Source organism: Enoplosus armatus, chromosome 15 (assembly GCF_043641665.1).
Source record: "Enoplosus armatus isolate fEnoArm2 chromosome 15, fEnoArm2.hap1, whole genome shotgun sequence".
Classification (NCBI taxonomy): domain Eukaryota; kingdom Metazoa; phylum Chordata; class Actinopteri; order Centrarchiformes; family Enoplosidae; genus Enoplosus; species Enoplosus armatus.
Window position 1 is genome coordinate 14,153,991 of NC_092194.1, and position 15,132 is coordinate 14,169,122.

The following is a 15,132-nucleotide window of genomic DNA, read 5'->3' on the forward strand; positions in this document are numbered from 1 at the left end:
CTACTTTTAACCCACATCACTGTATTGGTCTTAAAATAGTTTTAGTTAAGATATGTGCTCTTATACCACAGAGAGCAATGGTTTTAGTTGCTGGAGTTGTCATGCAGTGGAGTATATTCTACATCGGGATTCATGGTACATTTTCAGACTTCAGGGTGATGAAATAGCTCATAAAGATGAGGAACCTATGAACTATCATCATTTTGGTTCATTTAAAAGATTCATTAAGGAAAATAGAAGTTGGCACAGTGTTTCAGGGAGGAAACCTTGCCAATGAGGTTGGCTATCTAGAGTGAAGACACAATGTCACAAAGGAGTGTTGCTCCTGCTGCCTGTGCAGATCTCCTGTTACTAGCGAGGGAGCTCAATAGATTTCATCTGGCTGCCTGCTGACAGGCCGGCCTTGCTGTTCCTGGCAGCGGCTAGTGGCCAGCCAGCTGACGGTCTCTAGAGACATCTCCTGTCCTTCAGTGCTATCCTTTTACAAAGTCTCAGTTGCTTGAAATCCATACTTCCCCTCTCTGAAGACGACCTGAAAATGAATGCAGAGAAAATAGATCCCCGTTTTCATGCCTGTTTCATGCCGGCTGTCAGGACTGTGTTGAGATCAAAGATGGCTGTTAGATATAAAGGTATCTGTTCTCCCAGTGTTTAGGTATCACTTGCTGCACCTGCTGCCTTTGAAGAGCAGTTTTCAATTAATAAGATAATAGGTATTTCGTTTGGTTGGTCTATTGCATTTCATATTCTATATCACAATGCAGTTTTTTGGGCAGTTCTTCTCTTTCAGCCTTTATAGTGTGATAGATTGAACTCCTTTTTTGTTCTGTGTTCAGTCATTCGCTCATTCAGACTGTCAGTTCATCACCATGTTCAGTATTTCTTTCTTATATTCCTACCAAAGCAGCTCTGTTATCTCATTTTGACAGGTTTCCTCTGTACATGTCACGTTTGTGTGCTGCAACAAGCAAATAGACAACGGCTATAAAAGTAGCTGAGCCAGTGTTGTCTTCTTCTCATCTCACTGTCAGTTTGCCTTGTGGTTTGCTGTTCTATCATATGTTTCAAAACAACCTTAAGACAAGAAAAGACCATGGATCAATAAGATGTATGGATAATTATGGTCCATATGCTGAGAAATGTGGTTATTCTTGAGTCAATTGATTATTTTGACCCCTGAGAGGTGTCCATTCATACAATACCTAGTTCCTTTTGTTTTGTGATGGAGAGGCACATGCAAACAAAGTTATTTTGGTCCTGTCCACTGAAATAGAATTTCCCACTTTTTTTTTATTTTACCAAATACATTCCAGTTACATACAGTTGTCGTATGTAACCTGAAAGGTCAGGTATTTTAGCTACAACTGTTAGCATGTACTCCAATGCTGTAAAAATTGTGTCCTGTGTGTCTAGGCCCTGCTGCCCACCAGGCGTTGGTTCAATACCGTGTTGGATGACTCTCACTTGGTGGTCAGCTGCCACCTGTCTAGCCTCACCCAGAGAGAGAAGGAGGGACACCTCTTCTGCCAGGTACAACACACTAGCAAACATAAGGACATGTATGCATATACAATTGAAATGATTGTAAGCTTGCACACTGAGATCCAAATCTCCTCTGCTCTCATATTCATATGTAGAAGTTGTAGAACTTGTATTATTGTCTCATCTCTGTAGTTGCTGGACATGCTGAAGTTCTACACAGGTTTTGAGATCAATGACCAGACAGGAAACGCCCTGACGGGGAAAGAGATGACCACTCTGCACTATGACAGAATCACCTCCCTGCAGGTAAATACTATATATAAAGAGGGACAGACAGACATGCAGTGGCATATCTTAGCTACGTTATTTATCCTGCTTTGGTTCTGCTGTTGTTTTTCACTGTAAGAGCTCATGATGTTCATCATTGATCTTGTAACGTGAATATAGAATGATTCTGCCAGCTGCCAAATCTGATTTTCACAGTTGTAATAATACATTTAAGGATCCATGTTCTTGTATATGTATGTAATGCCATATTCTGGACTATTTCTCTTTTTATTATTCATTATTTCCATAATCAATTTTCAAGGCAACATAGTATATGTAATGATGAGCAATATATTTTTACGGTGATTGTGTGTATTTGGACATCCATCTTGAGTGTTTTGCTCTGTTTTCTGTCTTGCAGAGGGCGGCTTTTGCTCATTTCCCAGAGTTGCAAGACTTTGCTCTGTCCAGCGTAGCAGCAGTAGACACTCGAGAATCCTTGACAAAACACTTCGGGCATCTCAGGTAAATCAAAACATCCAGAATTAATCTTGAAACAAGTGCACTTGCAGCATGTCAGTGCACAGATGGAGTGTATGCATGATTTGACTGAGTACAATTACAGCAAACTTTTAACACTAAAATGCTGTAGCACCAGAAGGTTGTTTTAGCTAAAAGGACTATTTACGGATGTGTCGATGTGCTGCATGTCTACCTAGAGGTGGCTCACCCTTTTTGCTTTTTACCATTCTGCCTCATGTACAAGTATTTACTGTATTTACTTTTAAGAGAACATACCATATTGGCAAAGCAGTTGGACAAAGACAAAGCCTCAGAAATACAGATCAGACCTTTTTTTATTGAGGTTCTTCTGATCATCGACACCTACAAGCCCCAGTTTAAGTACAGGCAGACATACCTAGACTACCTACCTTGGTCCTATGTTGCAGTATAGCATCAGCACCACTGCTGCTGCCTCACTTCCCTGCTAAATGGCTGCTAGTGAGCCCTTGAACAGGCAGCTGGTACCAGCCAGAGAGAGCGGCACGCCTCATTAATTTAATCGATTTGCAGTGGCTTGAGAATAAACTCTTTGAACAGCTGTGTTTGTCAGATCATATTAGCTTGCCAAAGAGCCAAAAAGCACCCTCGCTTTGATGAACCAGCCTGTGTGTGTTTTTTTTTTACTTGTGTGAAGGGGAGTGAAAAGACATTGATTTATTGGTAATTTGTAATTACTTCAGGGTTTCTAACCTTTCTTGGCATTTGATTTCATAATGAATTTTTTTTAATTATTAAGTTTTTAAAGGGTCTTTAAACCATCGTGTTTTGGCTCTACAACACTGAGAGCTGACTGATTACTTATTTGTCTGTACAGTATGTGATGTTTTTATTTGTCATGATTGCTCTGAGGTGCGGTGTTGGAACAACACAGATGTCCTCTTTGCAGTCGATGTTTGTATATCCATCACCTCTTTTAACTTCTGTAGTGGATTATAAATGCTTAAAACCCACACTAAGTTTCTTTGAGTCAGGCAGTGGGTTATGAGCCGAGCTGAGCTGAATCAGGTAAAGACTTAGCTGAACCATTTCATGTATTTCTAGAAGCTCTGCTCCTTTTCCAGAATTAGGGTTTTGAATAAAGCAGGAACTGCATTGTTCCCTGCTCCACAACTGTCACCAAAGCAGCTCCTGGGTAACTCCAAATATGCCAATCAGATTTAACGAGGCACTTTTCATCCAAACAACTCACGCTAATGCCAGTTTATTCCAGCTGCACTACCCACGGGCTAAGCTCCCAGTCACCCGCCGCTCTGAATTTATCCGCTAAGTCCCCCAAACACACAAACGCAGCATTATTGCATAGCCTGCCCACACATATACACACCCATTCTCTCACATATATACACACGCACACATTCACAAACACAAACACTTCTTTCAGTTACATAAAATGTGTTGAGTGTCATTTCAGGCCAAAAAATGAATTGACTACCAGATCAAAGAGTATGCATCACTTTTTTTTGAAATGCTAGCAAAAATTGAGGAGAATCATCACTACTGGAAATGTCAAAATAATTGGTGTAATTAGTTCTGTGGATTAGTTCTCAGCGTGGGCTTGTCATTGGAAAGGGTGTTTAGATTTCATCGATTCCACTTCTCATTGAATCCTGGTTCCCATTCTGAGGGTATTATGTGAATAAAAAAAGAAAACAAAATATGATGAAAGCATTTTCAGCAGATTTAGGCTGCCATTAAAAGCCATTTGTCGTATTTCGTTTTTCTTTTTCTTTAATTAAGAAAAAGCTTGTCGGGCTTGTGATGTTGTCTCATGTTGTGGTTGTGTATAGTGTTTAGCTAGTGGGGCTGCCCCCCACCAAAGATTTTCCTAGTTCAAGCCATTAGTTGACTAGGTGTTGCACGTTTATGATATTCATTAAATTATTTAAATATATATTCTTTGGGGCATCAGAAAATGGTTTGAGTTTCAGGGATGAGAAATAATGTTATAAATAATATTGTTAACACTGTGCTACATCACAGAGAAATACAACACAATATAACATCATCCTCTGTTTCTGAAACTAACCAACCAATGAAAACTTGGTGGTAACTGACCACATAATGTCTTCAGTAATTTGCTGTTTGCGAAAGTAATGAAATTACACATTAGCTTAATAAAGTTGCTTTTTGATGGCTTATCCAAAATCTGAACAAGGGTCAAGATGGCCTTAATGCTATAGAGTAAACACACTGTAGACCAGTTTCTATTATGTCCCCATCCTTACCTTACCCTGCCAGTTGCTCAGCTGTCAGTCATGACCTGGTCCAGTCATCTCCATTACTCAGAGTGAGTTGTTGTGCTGCTGTTATTTTGTTGCTAAGGGAAGAAATGTCCACATGACCTATGCCAGGTCATCCACTGGACCACCAGACTGCAACATTGGCAGAATTGCCACCCCACTGCCCAAGTGTGGCATCACAAGTAGCAAAATGCATGCACAAACACGGATACAGTCGGTCAGTGCCACGTGTGGCTGTCAAGCCCTGTCACAATGTGTCCAGGCCCTGTCCTTCATTGTGTACCAGACCCTGCCTTTGTCACAGTGTGTCAGCCTGATTAAAACAGGTCTGTATGCACAGAGCCATGCCTCAGCTTTCAGAGACGGATGTGGGCTTTGATTTTCATAATCCTGTCGCATCAGTGTGCCCCAGCCCCTTAACATACACATGCTGACAGAGCAGGAGTGCAGTGTCAAAGCAAACAGAAGTATTGCTTTATGCCGCAGTGCTAACAAGCACAAAGAATTTGATAAGGCTGTGTATCTTCACGCTTATAGTGGTGTCGCCGTCGCCATTTCTCAGAAGAGGCTTGACCTACACATGATATCTTTTTTTATAGATATGATGCACCAAAATGATGCGATTTAGTCAGAATGTTTATTTTATCATTGCAATATGTGTAGACATCCAATTGTCCCTGTCGTAATCTTAATCTTCACCATTTCAGTCACCAAATCATTGTCTTTGGACAGCAATTAGTTATTATCTGCTTATTGTCCTTACTCTAGATAAGAGTGTCAGCTAAATGTGTAATTTGCACATGCAAATTTTCTAGCTGACTAACCACTTGTTTATCTTATCTTTCTTCGTAGTCCCAATACGCTCCACCAGGTGGCCTCGTATCTGTGTCTGCTGCCAGAGCTGCCTGAAGGGCAAGACACCACCTATGAGAAGGAGGTTCTCCTTGAGCTGCTGGTAAGTGAATTGTCTATGTGGGCATTTCAGTTTTTAAGTCATGATGGCAGAACCGTCATGTAAATTCCCTGTAAAGTTTTATACCATACAAGTCTGAGGCCTTACAGTGGGATGTAAGAGATGATAAAGAATATGTTCTGTTTCAGTATAATCTTGGATGGAAATCCAGACAGGCACCAGTGACATACACCCCGTGAACTTATGCAAGCTTGTGGAAATCCAGGCTTAACTTATACTGTATTTTTTGCTGAATATGACCTTTTTGCTAAAATATTTATCCCAGACAATATTTCATGCTTTAGACATTTGAATTGATTAGAGGGAAATTGTTTAGTTGTATGAGGGAATGAAGCAATACTTCAGGCACTATGTGCTTGTCAACTGGCAGTATGTGAGATGCATAATTGGTATTGGTGCACCTCTACAAACAATGTTGGTGAACAGTTACTTTCCAGAACAATAATGGCCAGTCAGCGCTAAGGCATAATAGGTTTTGTGTTTCTCATTTTAAAGTCATTAATTTAAGCTCTTGACCTTGGAATACATATAGTATCCCCTCTTCACTCCCCACCACTAACCCTCTTGAATTTGCCTTCTAATCCAATTACTGCTTTATGTGGGCATTTGTGTGACGGAGGGTGAATTGTATCTCTTGAAAGGCTAGAGCTAGTTTGATTGTGCTCTCTGGTTCCCCTTCCTTTGCTCTCCCAATTTTCATTTTTAAAACCCCTCCATGAAACTACTGGACACTTGTCCCGCTAGTCCCCCAATACACACTCACGCATGTGCTGTGGACCTCTTCATCAAAGTGGGTGTTTCAAGGCTGTCCTGCGGTTATTCATAATTACCCACTCAGACCCTCCCCAGGTCCTCTCCGAGAAGCGATGGAGAAGAGCTGTTTCATAATTGTCTGATTAGATTGCTGCAGGAGACAATGTCAGGGGACTCATTTGTGTGCGCCTGAGGTTGCCCCCAACAACCAACGTCTCTGACCATGTGGGTAGGAAGGGGCCACAGGACTAAAACTCACTAAAACGCCACACGGTAGCAAAACAATCATACTTGCTGCAGAGAACGCACTCATAAATATGCTTAGGGAGGAGGAACCATTCTTTTTGTGAGGTAGTACTGCTGTTACACCAGTGACAATGTTAGGCTAGTTTGGGTTGTTTACTTCCCCTGGTGAAACCGATGAGGTTGAACCGATGAGTTTATATTCTACAGCAGGTATCATTTCCTTTGACATAGTAAATAATGTATGTAATATATATTTTTTTTTTCCAGAAGAGTAAAAACACAATAGTAAGTAAGTAATTGTGTGAACATCCACCAAATCTCAGTAGGCCAGGTGTTCCAAGATTAATGCAATGAGATAGAGAGATACCTGCACACCAGACTAGAAGCTCCCTCTTTACCACCAGTGTTTGACAATATTGTTCTTCTTCAAACAAATACCTACATGAAGGAAATGAGTGGTATATACTAGAGGTAAAACAATTTGTCAATTAATCGTTTCAGTAATTTTTCAAGCAAAAATGCTGAACATTATCTGGTTTCGGCTTCTCAAATGAGAGAGAATTTGCTGCTTTTCTGTGTTTTATACATTAGCAAACTGAACAAACTGCTTTTGACTTAGTACTTTGATTTCCTATGACATTGTTGCCAATCCCTCTAGACATGAACACATGTAAACAAATATGATATCCCACTTTGATAATCCAAAATATATGTAAATGTTTAGCCTTTACCTTTATACTCATAATCAAGCACACACTTTAAAACACATTGGCCGACTGAGGTCTAGCAGTAGAACTACATTGAGAATGACAAGTGATAAAAGGCTTCAGTTAAAGCAGACATTTACTGTGGGTGTGATGTAATAGATTTTTTGAGTGACCTGATTTTGTGGAAATGTTTTTTTCTTTATTCCTTGATCTGTCTTCTAGTAAGGAATAACGATCCTAAACAGTGAGCCACAGGGGGCAGAGGAGCATTTGTTCATTAACCAAATTTCTCTCTGTCTGTGTCTCTGTCTTTGTCCTCTTTGTCTCGCTGTTTGACACACGCACACACAGGTGTCCCGCCATGAGCGCAGAATCTCTCAGATTGAGCAACTTAACCAGATGCCCCTTTATCCAACAGAGAAGATAATCTGGGATGAGAACATTGTCCCGACGGAGTACTACTCAGGCGAAGGTGTGTGTGTGTGTGTGTGTGTGTGTGTGTGTGTGTGTGTGTGTGTGTGTGTGTGTGTGTGTGTGTGTGTGTGTGTGTGTGTGTGTGTGTGTGATTGTGTGTGTGAACTGTGATTGTGTGTGTGAACTGTGATTTTGTGTGTGAACTGTGATTGTGTGTGTGAACTGTGATTGTGTGTGTGTGTGTGTGTGTGTGTGTGAACTGTGATTGTGTTTGTCTGTGTGAGTTAAGGTGCACTAAGAGCACACTTGCTAATTTTAGTGTCTCATACTCCCAAGTACACACCCACACCTTGTGTTATCCCTTATCCTAAGGGCACTCATCTGGCACTGAACTGGCACTTCTCTCTTGGGGAATCCTCTTTAGTTGGCAAGGACACCTTCAACAACTCACAAACCACTAACCACTCAAGCAACCCTTAAGCATGTTACTCTTAGACCGTAACATTTAGCCAATCAATAGTTTGTAATATCAACTGCGTTAATTGTTGCTTCTACTCAGAGATTTTTTTTGTAATTGTATAGAAAAAAATAATTATTAGCTTTTATTGACTAATTGTAAGTTTGTGTGCGTGTGTGTGTGTGTTTGTAATTACTCATATATTTGGATTATTATTCACTCTTTGTCAATTCATTTGTTTCTTTTCAGGTTGTCTAGCACTACCTAAGCTGAATCTCCAGTTCCTGACGCTCCATGACTACCTGTTGAGAAACTTTAATCTGTTTCGTCTGGAGTCCACATATGAGATCAGACAGGACATAGAAGATGTGGTGTGGCGTATGAAACCATGGTGAGATGTCCACAATTCTGTAAAGCCAGGAAACTTGATCCACAATCTCTTATTGTGTTCTTGGTACAACAATTTTAATTTCTCAGATTTCAGATTTAAGGTGTTTGTACATGTATTAATTTATGTTAATGTCACATGGCCATACCGCTCTACTACAAAGGTCTGAAGAAATTATTGTTTGTGAACATGGGATAAGAAAGCCCTTTCTGAGCTAAAGGCATCAATATTGGTAAAAGGCTTGTGTGCAATAATAGTTAGAATAACTAAGAGTAAGAGTAAAATTATTATCATATACAACTTTTTCTTAGGTTTGAAATAAGCAGAAACCAGAGATGCTTATCAGTGTGTGTGCGAGAATCCTATATAGAACAATTTTCTACCATTTACTCAGCTAAAGCACACTTTTTTTTTTTACTTCAATGAATGAAGATTATTATCCTCTGTCTACCTCTCACATGGTGGCATGGCACATTGATAATATTTTATTAAAAGACTTGTGACATTTGGTACACCACATTTGGAAACCCATTGCTTAACATAATAAGTGCTCCCATTATGTCAAGTGATGTAGCAACTTGCTTGTTGTTCCTGCAAAAGTAAATAAGTTAGCAACAGTGCCATGTGCTGCCCTAAATCCAACTGATTTCAATCTTGACAACAGCCCACAGCACTTGTCTAACTTCTTGTCACGTCTGTCCCTCTACACAGGCAATCAGAGTATGGTGGAGTGGTATTTGGGGGCTGGGCCAGAATGGCTCAGACGATCACCTCTTTTTCCATAGTAGAGGTTGCTAAGCCCAACATTGGAGAGAGCTGGCCTGCCCGTGTGCGAGCTGATGTCACTGTTAACCTCAATGTACAGGATCATATCAAGCATGAGTGGGAAGGTAATACTATGTGTGTGTCTGTCCATCATTGTTAGATCTTTTTTGGTATTTTCATCACATTTTATGTTTATCTGTCAATCATTTATATTGCTTATGCAAATTTAGCTATTCTCCTAACAAACACATATCATACACCTTTTGACTATTATGCATCACTACCCCCCCTTTCATTTTGCCTTGCTACACCTTTTCTTCTCCTCTTTTGTCTCTTATTGTGTCTTCTAACATTTCTCCTTGTAAGCAGTTTATAACCTCTATAAAGTCTTCCCTCAACCCTCTATTCCATTCCACTGGGCCTTGACTCATGACCCTTACCTTTCTCATGTCTCTGTGAAGACATGCTGTTTCTGTGTAGCCTCTACAACTGAGCCGCTTTGTTTTATTTTCTGATCATTTCCCTCTCCATCTCTCTGTGTGGCTGATAAGGACACTGTAGATAATGTTAACAGGAGCTTGTCAGCTTTGAAAGACACCAATTCACTGGGAACATAGAAAGCAAAGTGAAGCCTTTGGCAAGCCGACTGATATGGCTCTCCAGAGAAAGATATAGGATATGTTCACACACCATTGTATGCCAATGGTATTGCACTAATTAATATAGAATATAAATGGGTTCTTTCAGTGGGCAAGTGCTGTAGAAATAATGGAGTGATCGTTGGATAAAAAAAAGAAGCCTAATATATCCCAAATTGATGTCTTCACTTTCTTTATACCCACTTTTATGGCTTTACTTTCTTTTTTGTAATTCAGTGGAGGTATGAAGTATTACTTCCTTCCATCCACTAGCCCTTTCCCCATAGTATAATTAGAGCTTCATGTTTTAAAGATCAGGCTAATGCTGACAGGGCGGTTTCTCTCTCATCTCCAAACTCCCCCACACTACTACTCCATCTCACTCCCCCATAACCTCTCTTTCTCCCTATGTACTTACTCTTTCTCTGCCTCTTTTTCTCTCTCTTTGTCCCTAAAACCCTTCTCTCTCTCTCTCTCTCTCTCTCTCTCTCTCTCTCTCTCTCTCTCTCTCTCTCTCTCTCTAACACGTCTCTCCATCCTCTTTCCCTATAGGGCTGCGGAAGCATGACGTTTGCTTTCTGATCACGGTGCGGCCCAACCTGCCCTACGGCACACGCTTCGACCGGCGCCAGTCCTTTGTGGAGCAGACTGGTCTGGTGTACGTGAGAGGCTGCGAGGTGCAGGGTATGCTGGATGACAAGGGACGCGTCATTGAAGAAGGTATGCTCATATGTGCCCCTGCCTGCACACACACACACCAGTGACACATCCATCAGACCTCCTATATAAAATCATCCCCACCAACAGATCCTTGAGAGAGGGTCAGACTGGTGTTGCCATGGTGACAGTCACAGTGAGACCTGACCTGTTCGTATTAACATTCCATTAACCTGAGGTCAACAGCAACACCTGAGAGCTTTGGGCCCTGCCCCCTGCTTTATATATTGGATTTAGCTGAAGAGCTGCATTGGCTATATCTGGATAGATGTGCTTCTGTAAGAGAACACCAAATGTGCTTGTCCTGCAGAACACAATGATGTGTCATATAGGAAACACTCACCTCTGTCTCTGAAACAAGGTGTTTCCAGCAATAATGTGTTCTAGCGGTAGAAAACAGATTTGAGCGCAGCATGAAATTTGAACTGTAAGCTACCATATTTTGCTAATAGAAGGCTTAAAATTTGCTGTCATCAAATATAAGACTCAGAGTTTTGTGTGTGTCCACACAGGAGGAATCCCCTTAGACCAAATTCAAATATCTAGTCTTACCTGGAAAGTAAGATATGTTTATACAGTAACATGATCTCCTCTGTTTACCGTGTCGTGTTCTTCCCCGCAGCCCAAAGCAGTCCCTCTGAGGGGTTTGTTCACCTAAGTTAGCCTGCAACTCTGCTATTCTAAGTGTTTCCCCTGTGGGAACATGTGTCCATGCACTGAAGCACCCTTTCCCCTATCCGCTCACATCTGTTTGGATTAAATATGCAGAGGGCAGGGCTTTCTAAATAGACGTGCTGCCAGGAAACATGCCCTGCCAATGTCGGCTTGGTTAAACTTTCAGATCCCCAGCGGGGCTAAGTGGTACTCTGGCTAACCGGGTGGTGGGGTGATGTCACATAAATCACTGGGCACTTGAAGGTGCGGGGAGACACAAGCTGAGAGGTGTATTTTGGGAAACTAATAATTGACTCACAAACTGTCTTATTAACAACTGTATTGCTCAAAGATGGATTATTTGCGTAAAACATGTTACAAATGTATAAATTCTATGTGAGTTAAATCAACAAATACAGTGCATCTCCATTTAAGCCATGTATTGATTTAATCCCACCTTTTAATAACAAGACAGTTTAATGCAATAGCACATACTTGTTTTAACTGCTGACACACCTTGGCCCAGCTGTCCACATTGTTATCCCATGGTGTTGGTGTGGCTTCCACTCTTAAGCCATCGCCACACTCATTTTAGTAAGGGGGATTTGATGATCTCCACATAGCTGTACACATGTGCACACAGACAGACTTGCACATGGATGGGCACACACACACACACACGCCAGAGGCCAACAGGATTGAGTTTCACTCTCCTGCTCTGTGCCCTGCAGCTCCGTACAAGAATCTATTTAGACATCTGTGAAAGCTGCACTTTCTGCACCACTCAGGCTCCCTATGGGAGGAAGCCTAAAGCCTTTGGCCTGTCAGTCAAGCATCTAAATCTAATTCCTGCTCCCGAGGAGTCATAGTACTGTAGCAAGGCAAGCCAGAGTGAGCTCTTTTTTAAGGGTTTTATTTTTTAATGTAATGATTATATGGAAATTATTATTGAAATCATGGTTTTAGAGTTAGCTGATTTAGATTCAGTTTTGATATTGACCTTTGTCCTTCTAAAGTTAGTTTTGTGTTTTGTTTTTTTGTCTAACACTTTGTAACAGTGATTTGAAAAATTACAAATTTAAATTACTTCTATATTTATCACTAAAGGTGATCTTTACTCTGTTGATCAACAAATATTCTCCTCACCACTCTGGTCTAGGACCTGACCCAAAGCCTAAGCTGCGAGGAGACGCCAGAACGTTCCGTGTGTGGCTGGACCCAAACCAGTACCAACAGGACATGACCAGCAGTATTCAGAGTGGCACTGAAGACCCTTATGAGACTTTCAACATCATCATGAGACGCAAGCCCAAGGAGAATAATTTCAAGGTTTGGACTACACAGTGATGCACACAGATCAGCCCTCACTGTACATTGTAGTTGAGTGCTTTATCTTCAGACCTTGACTCTGGTCCTATCAACAACACCCCAGAGTGATGTATCGCACATATTATACTCTCTTGGGTATTGCGTCTGTAAGGTTCGGGCCAGGGCAACTGTGAGATTACCACCCACTCAAGGCCCTCCCTATGATCCCAATGAGAGACACTGTTCACTGGATATTCATGTAATATGTACCTCCACCTCTCTCACCTTTAAGAATCCCCTTGTGGCAGTAAGCCAACATTGTATGGTATACTGTTGTTATGCTTTCTGTAGGAAAAGCATTGTGAAGGTTATGCTTTAAAGCATAACCATGTTATATTGTCAGTATATAACTGCCCTCAGCAGAACTCAGATGTTATTATTATTATATTTATTATATTTATTATGATCAAAGTTTTTCAGCATAGTGAAGTTATCAGTCTGTGAAACTTCTGAAACCCATCTATCTTATGTTGTTTTCCTCCATTTTTTTTATGTTAATCAGGCACAAAACCCTTTTTTCTTCTTTTTATTTGAGAGCTTCTCATTAAGGCTTTGACAAATCTGCTATTTCTAATTCTGCACACCCCTTTCTGTCGTTCACAGCCCGAGCAATGACAGCTGATTTTGAAGCGTTTCTTTTTTTCCATGAATTTGAAAAGCGCAGGAACTAATGGGTATTCAAGAAACATTCTTCTCCATCTTTGATGTTTGACAAAGATAAAAGTAAACATGTTTCCCTACCCAATGTTTGATGCTCAGGGTATTAGACAGTTTGCAGCTCATTAAAATATAATTGACAGACATACAAATTACCTGCTGTCCCATCAGCCCACCACAAAGCTATTCTTATCCAACTAAACCACCTCTTGTGGGATGGCTGTCTGCTGTCTAACATGCGTCATTCAGTTAGATTTTTCTCCTTCAAATCATTATTTTCTAACTTTGCAATCTATTGGTTTGATATATGTCACATATTCCTCTGTATCTTAGGCAGTGCTAGAGACCATCAGAAACCTGATGAACACAGAGTGTGTTGTGCCAGACTGGCTTCACGACATTATCCTCGGCTATGGCGACCCAGGCAGTGCCCACTACTCCAAAATGCCTAACCAGATCTCCACGTTGGACTTCAATGACACCTTTCTGTCCCTGGACCATTTACGCTCCTGTTTCCCTGGCTACACCATAAAAGTAACAGAGGAGAACCCTGATCTGCAAGTCTTCCCTTTCAGGTGAAGATCCAATAATCAAATCATAAAGAGACAGGTTGAGGTTGATTTACCTTGATCAAAGTAAATGCATAGATGTTAGTATTCTGTTTGTTGTTGTTGTATAATTTGCATACTAGATACAATTGATGTCACAATACTACATATATAATATTATATCATATCATGGCCTCATGGCATCATAATAATCCCTCTTTTCCTTCTTCCCTTTGCTGTACCAGAATCAAGTTTCCCATCTCAGACAAAACCGACAAAGGGAAGAAGAGAAAGGCTGATGAAGAAGTGGAAGACAAGGAGGAAGACATGACGTTGATCGTTGAGCCCTACGTCACCCCCAACCGTGGGCCATATCCCTACAACCAGCCCAAACGGTGAGAGGTCAAGGCCAAAACTCAGCCCTTCCCGTTCACAAGATTAGGGGTCAAAACGTTGTTCAGTTATTGGTTAAACCTTGACGTCTGTCTGAAGTCAGTGTACTGACCTCTTTAAACTAGCTCTCTCACTCTCTTGAGTTCCGCGTCCAAGCATCTATTATAAGTCCTTAACCTCTATCCAAAACGTGTTTTCAGTATAAAACAGCACAGAGGCACCAGTCAAATGCTTATTACAGGTACCCTACTCTGGGCCTGACTATTTGGATTTGTTGTCTGTGCTTGTTTCCATGGTATCTCCTCTGACTTGTTTGCCATGTAATGCTGTGGTGCTATTTTGGTTGTTGTTATGCCTACTAGATGGAAATTTGTGTGTAATTAAAGGTGAACAGAAAAGGCTTTAATATTCCTGTACTAATTATAACCCCACAAAATAATTGCCCTTCATGAAAATTTAAGATTCATCGGGTGGTCTTTTAGACATGGCATTTCAAGTTTGCACTTTGATATTTAAATCTTGATAGCAACAACATGTCCATGGGGATGCCCCGGCTTAACAATCTTTAAAGATGGTCTCAAAAAACATCACAACAAAACTTGGGGCATTAAGCATCTCTTCAAAAAACTAATGAAAGCATTTGAACACGAATCTGTTTATGCTGTCAAGGCTATTCAGTATATCCAACTAATTACTTGATTTATTAATATCAGCAAAGTGCATTTTGTCTTACAGGAATACAATTCAGTTCACTCCTACTCAGATCGAAGCCATTCGAGCCGGGATGCAGCCAGGACTCACCATGGTAAGGACTTTGTTTCATGTTTTATTGTGTACATTTCTCATATCTATCTATCTGCCCGCTATATATATATATATATATATATATATATATATTCTC

At 40.7% G+C, this 15,132-nt stretch overlaps 1 protein-coding gene across 1 annotated transcript in view; it reads left to right on the forward strand.

Annotated features, from left to right (window-relative positions):
* Positions 1 to 15,132, forward strand: part of aqr (aquarius intron-binding spliceosomal factor) — a 47,206-nt gene that overhangs the window by 5,248 nt on the left and 26,826 nt on the right. The window contains exons 12-23 of the mRNA XM_070920198.1: positions 1,414 to 1,530; positions 1,675 to 1,788; positions 2,171 to 2,274; positions 5,406 to 5,508; positions 7,584 to 7,704; positions 8,353 to 8,494; positions 9,203 to 9,381; positions 10,447 to 10,614; positions 12,425 to 12,594; positions 13,624 to 13,865; positions 14,084 to 14,233; positions 14,967 to 15,036. Of these exons, the coding sequence (XP_070776299.1) occupies positions 1,414 to 1,530; positions 1,675 to 1,788; positions 2,171 to 2,274; positions 5,406 to 5,508; positions 7,584 to 7,704; positions 8,353 to 8,494; positions 9,203 to 9,381; positions 10,447 to 10,614; positions 12,425 to 12,594; positions 13,624 to 13,865; positions 14,084 to 14,233; positions 14,967 to 15,036 (1,680 nt within the window). The remainder of the gene's footprint in view (positions 1 to 1,413; positions 1,531 to 1,674; positions 1,789 to 2,170; positions 2,275 to 5,405; positions 5,509 to 7,583; positions 7,705 to 8,352; positions 8,495 to 9,202; positions 9,382 to 10,446; positions 10,615 to 12,424; positions 12,595 to 13,623; positions 13,866 to 14,083; positions 14,234 to 14,966; positions 15,037 to 15,132) is intronic.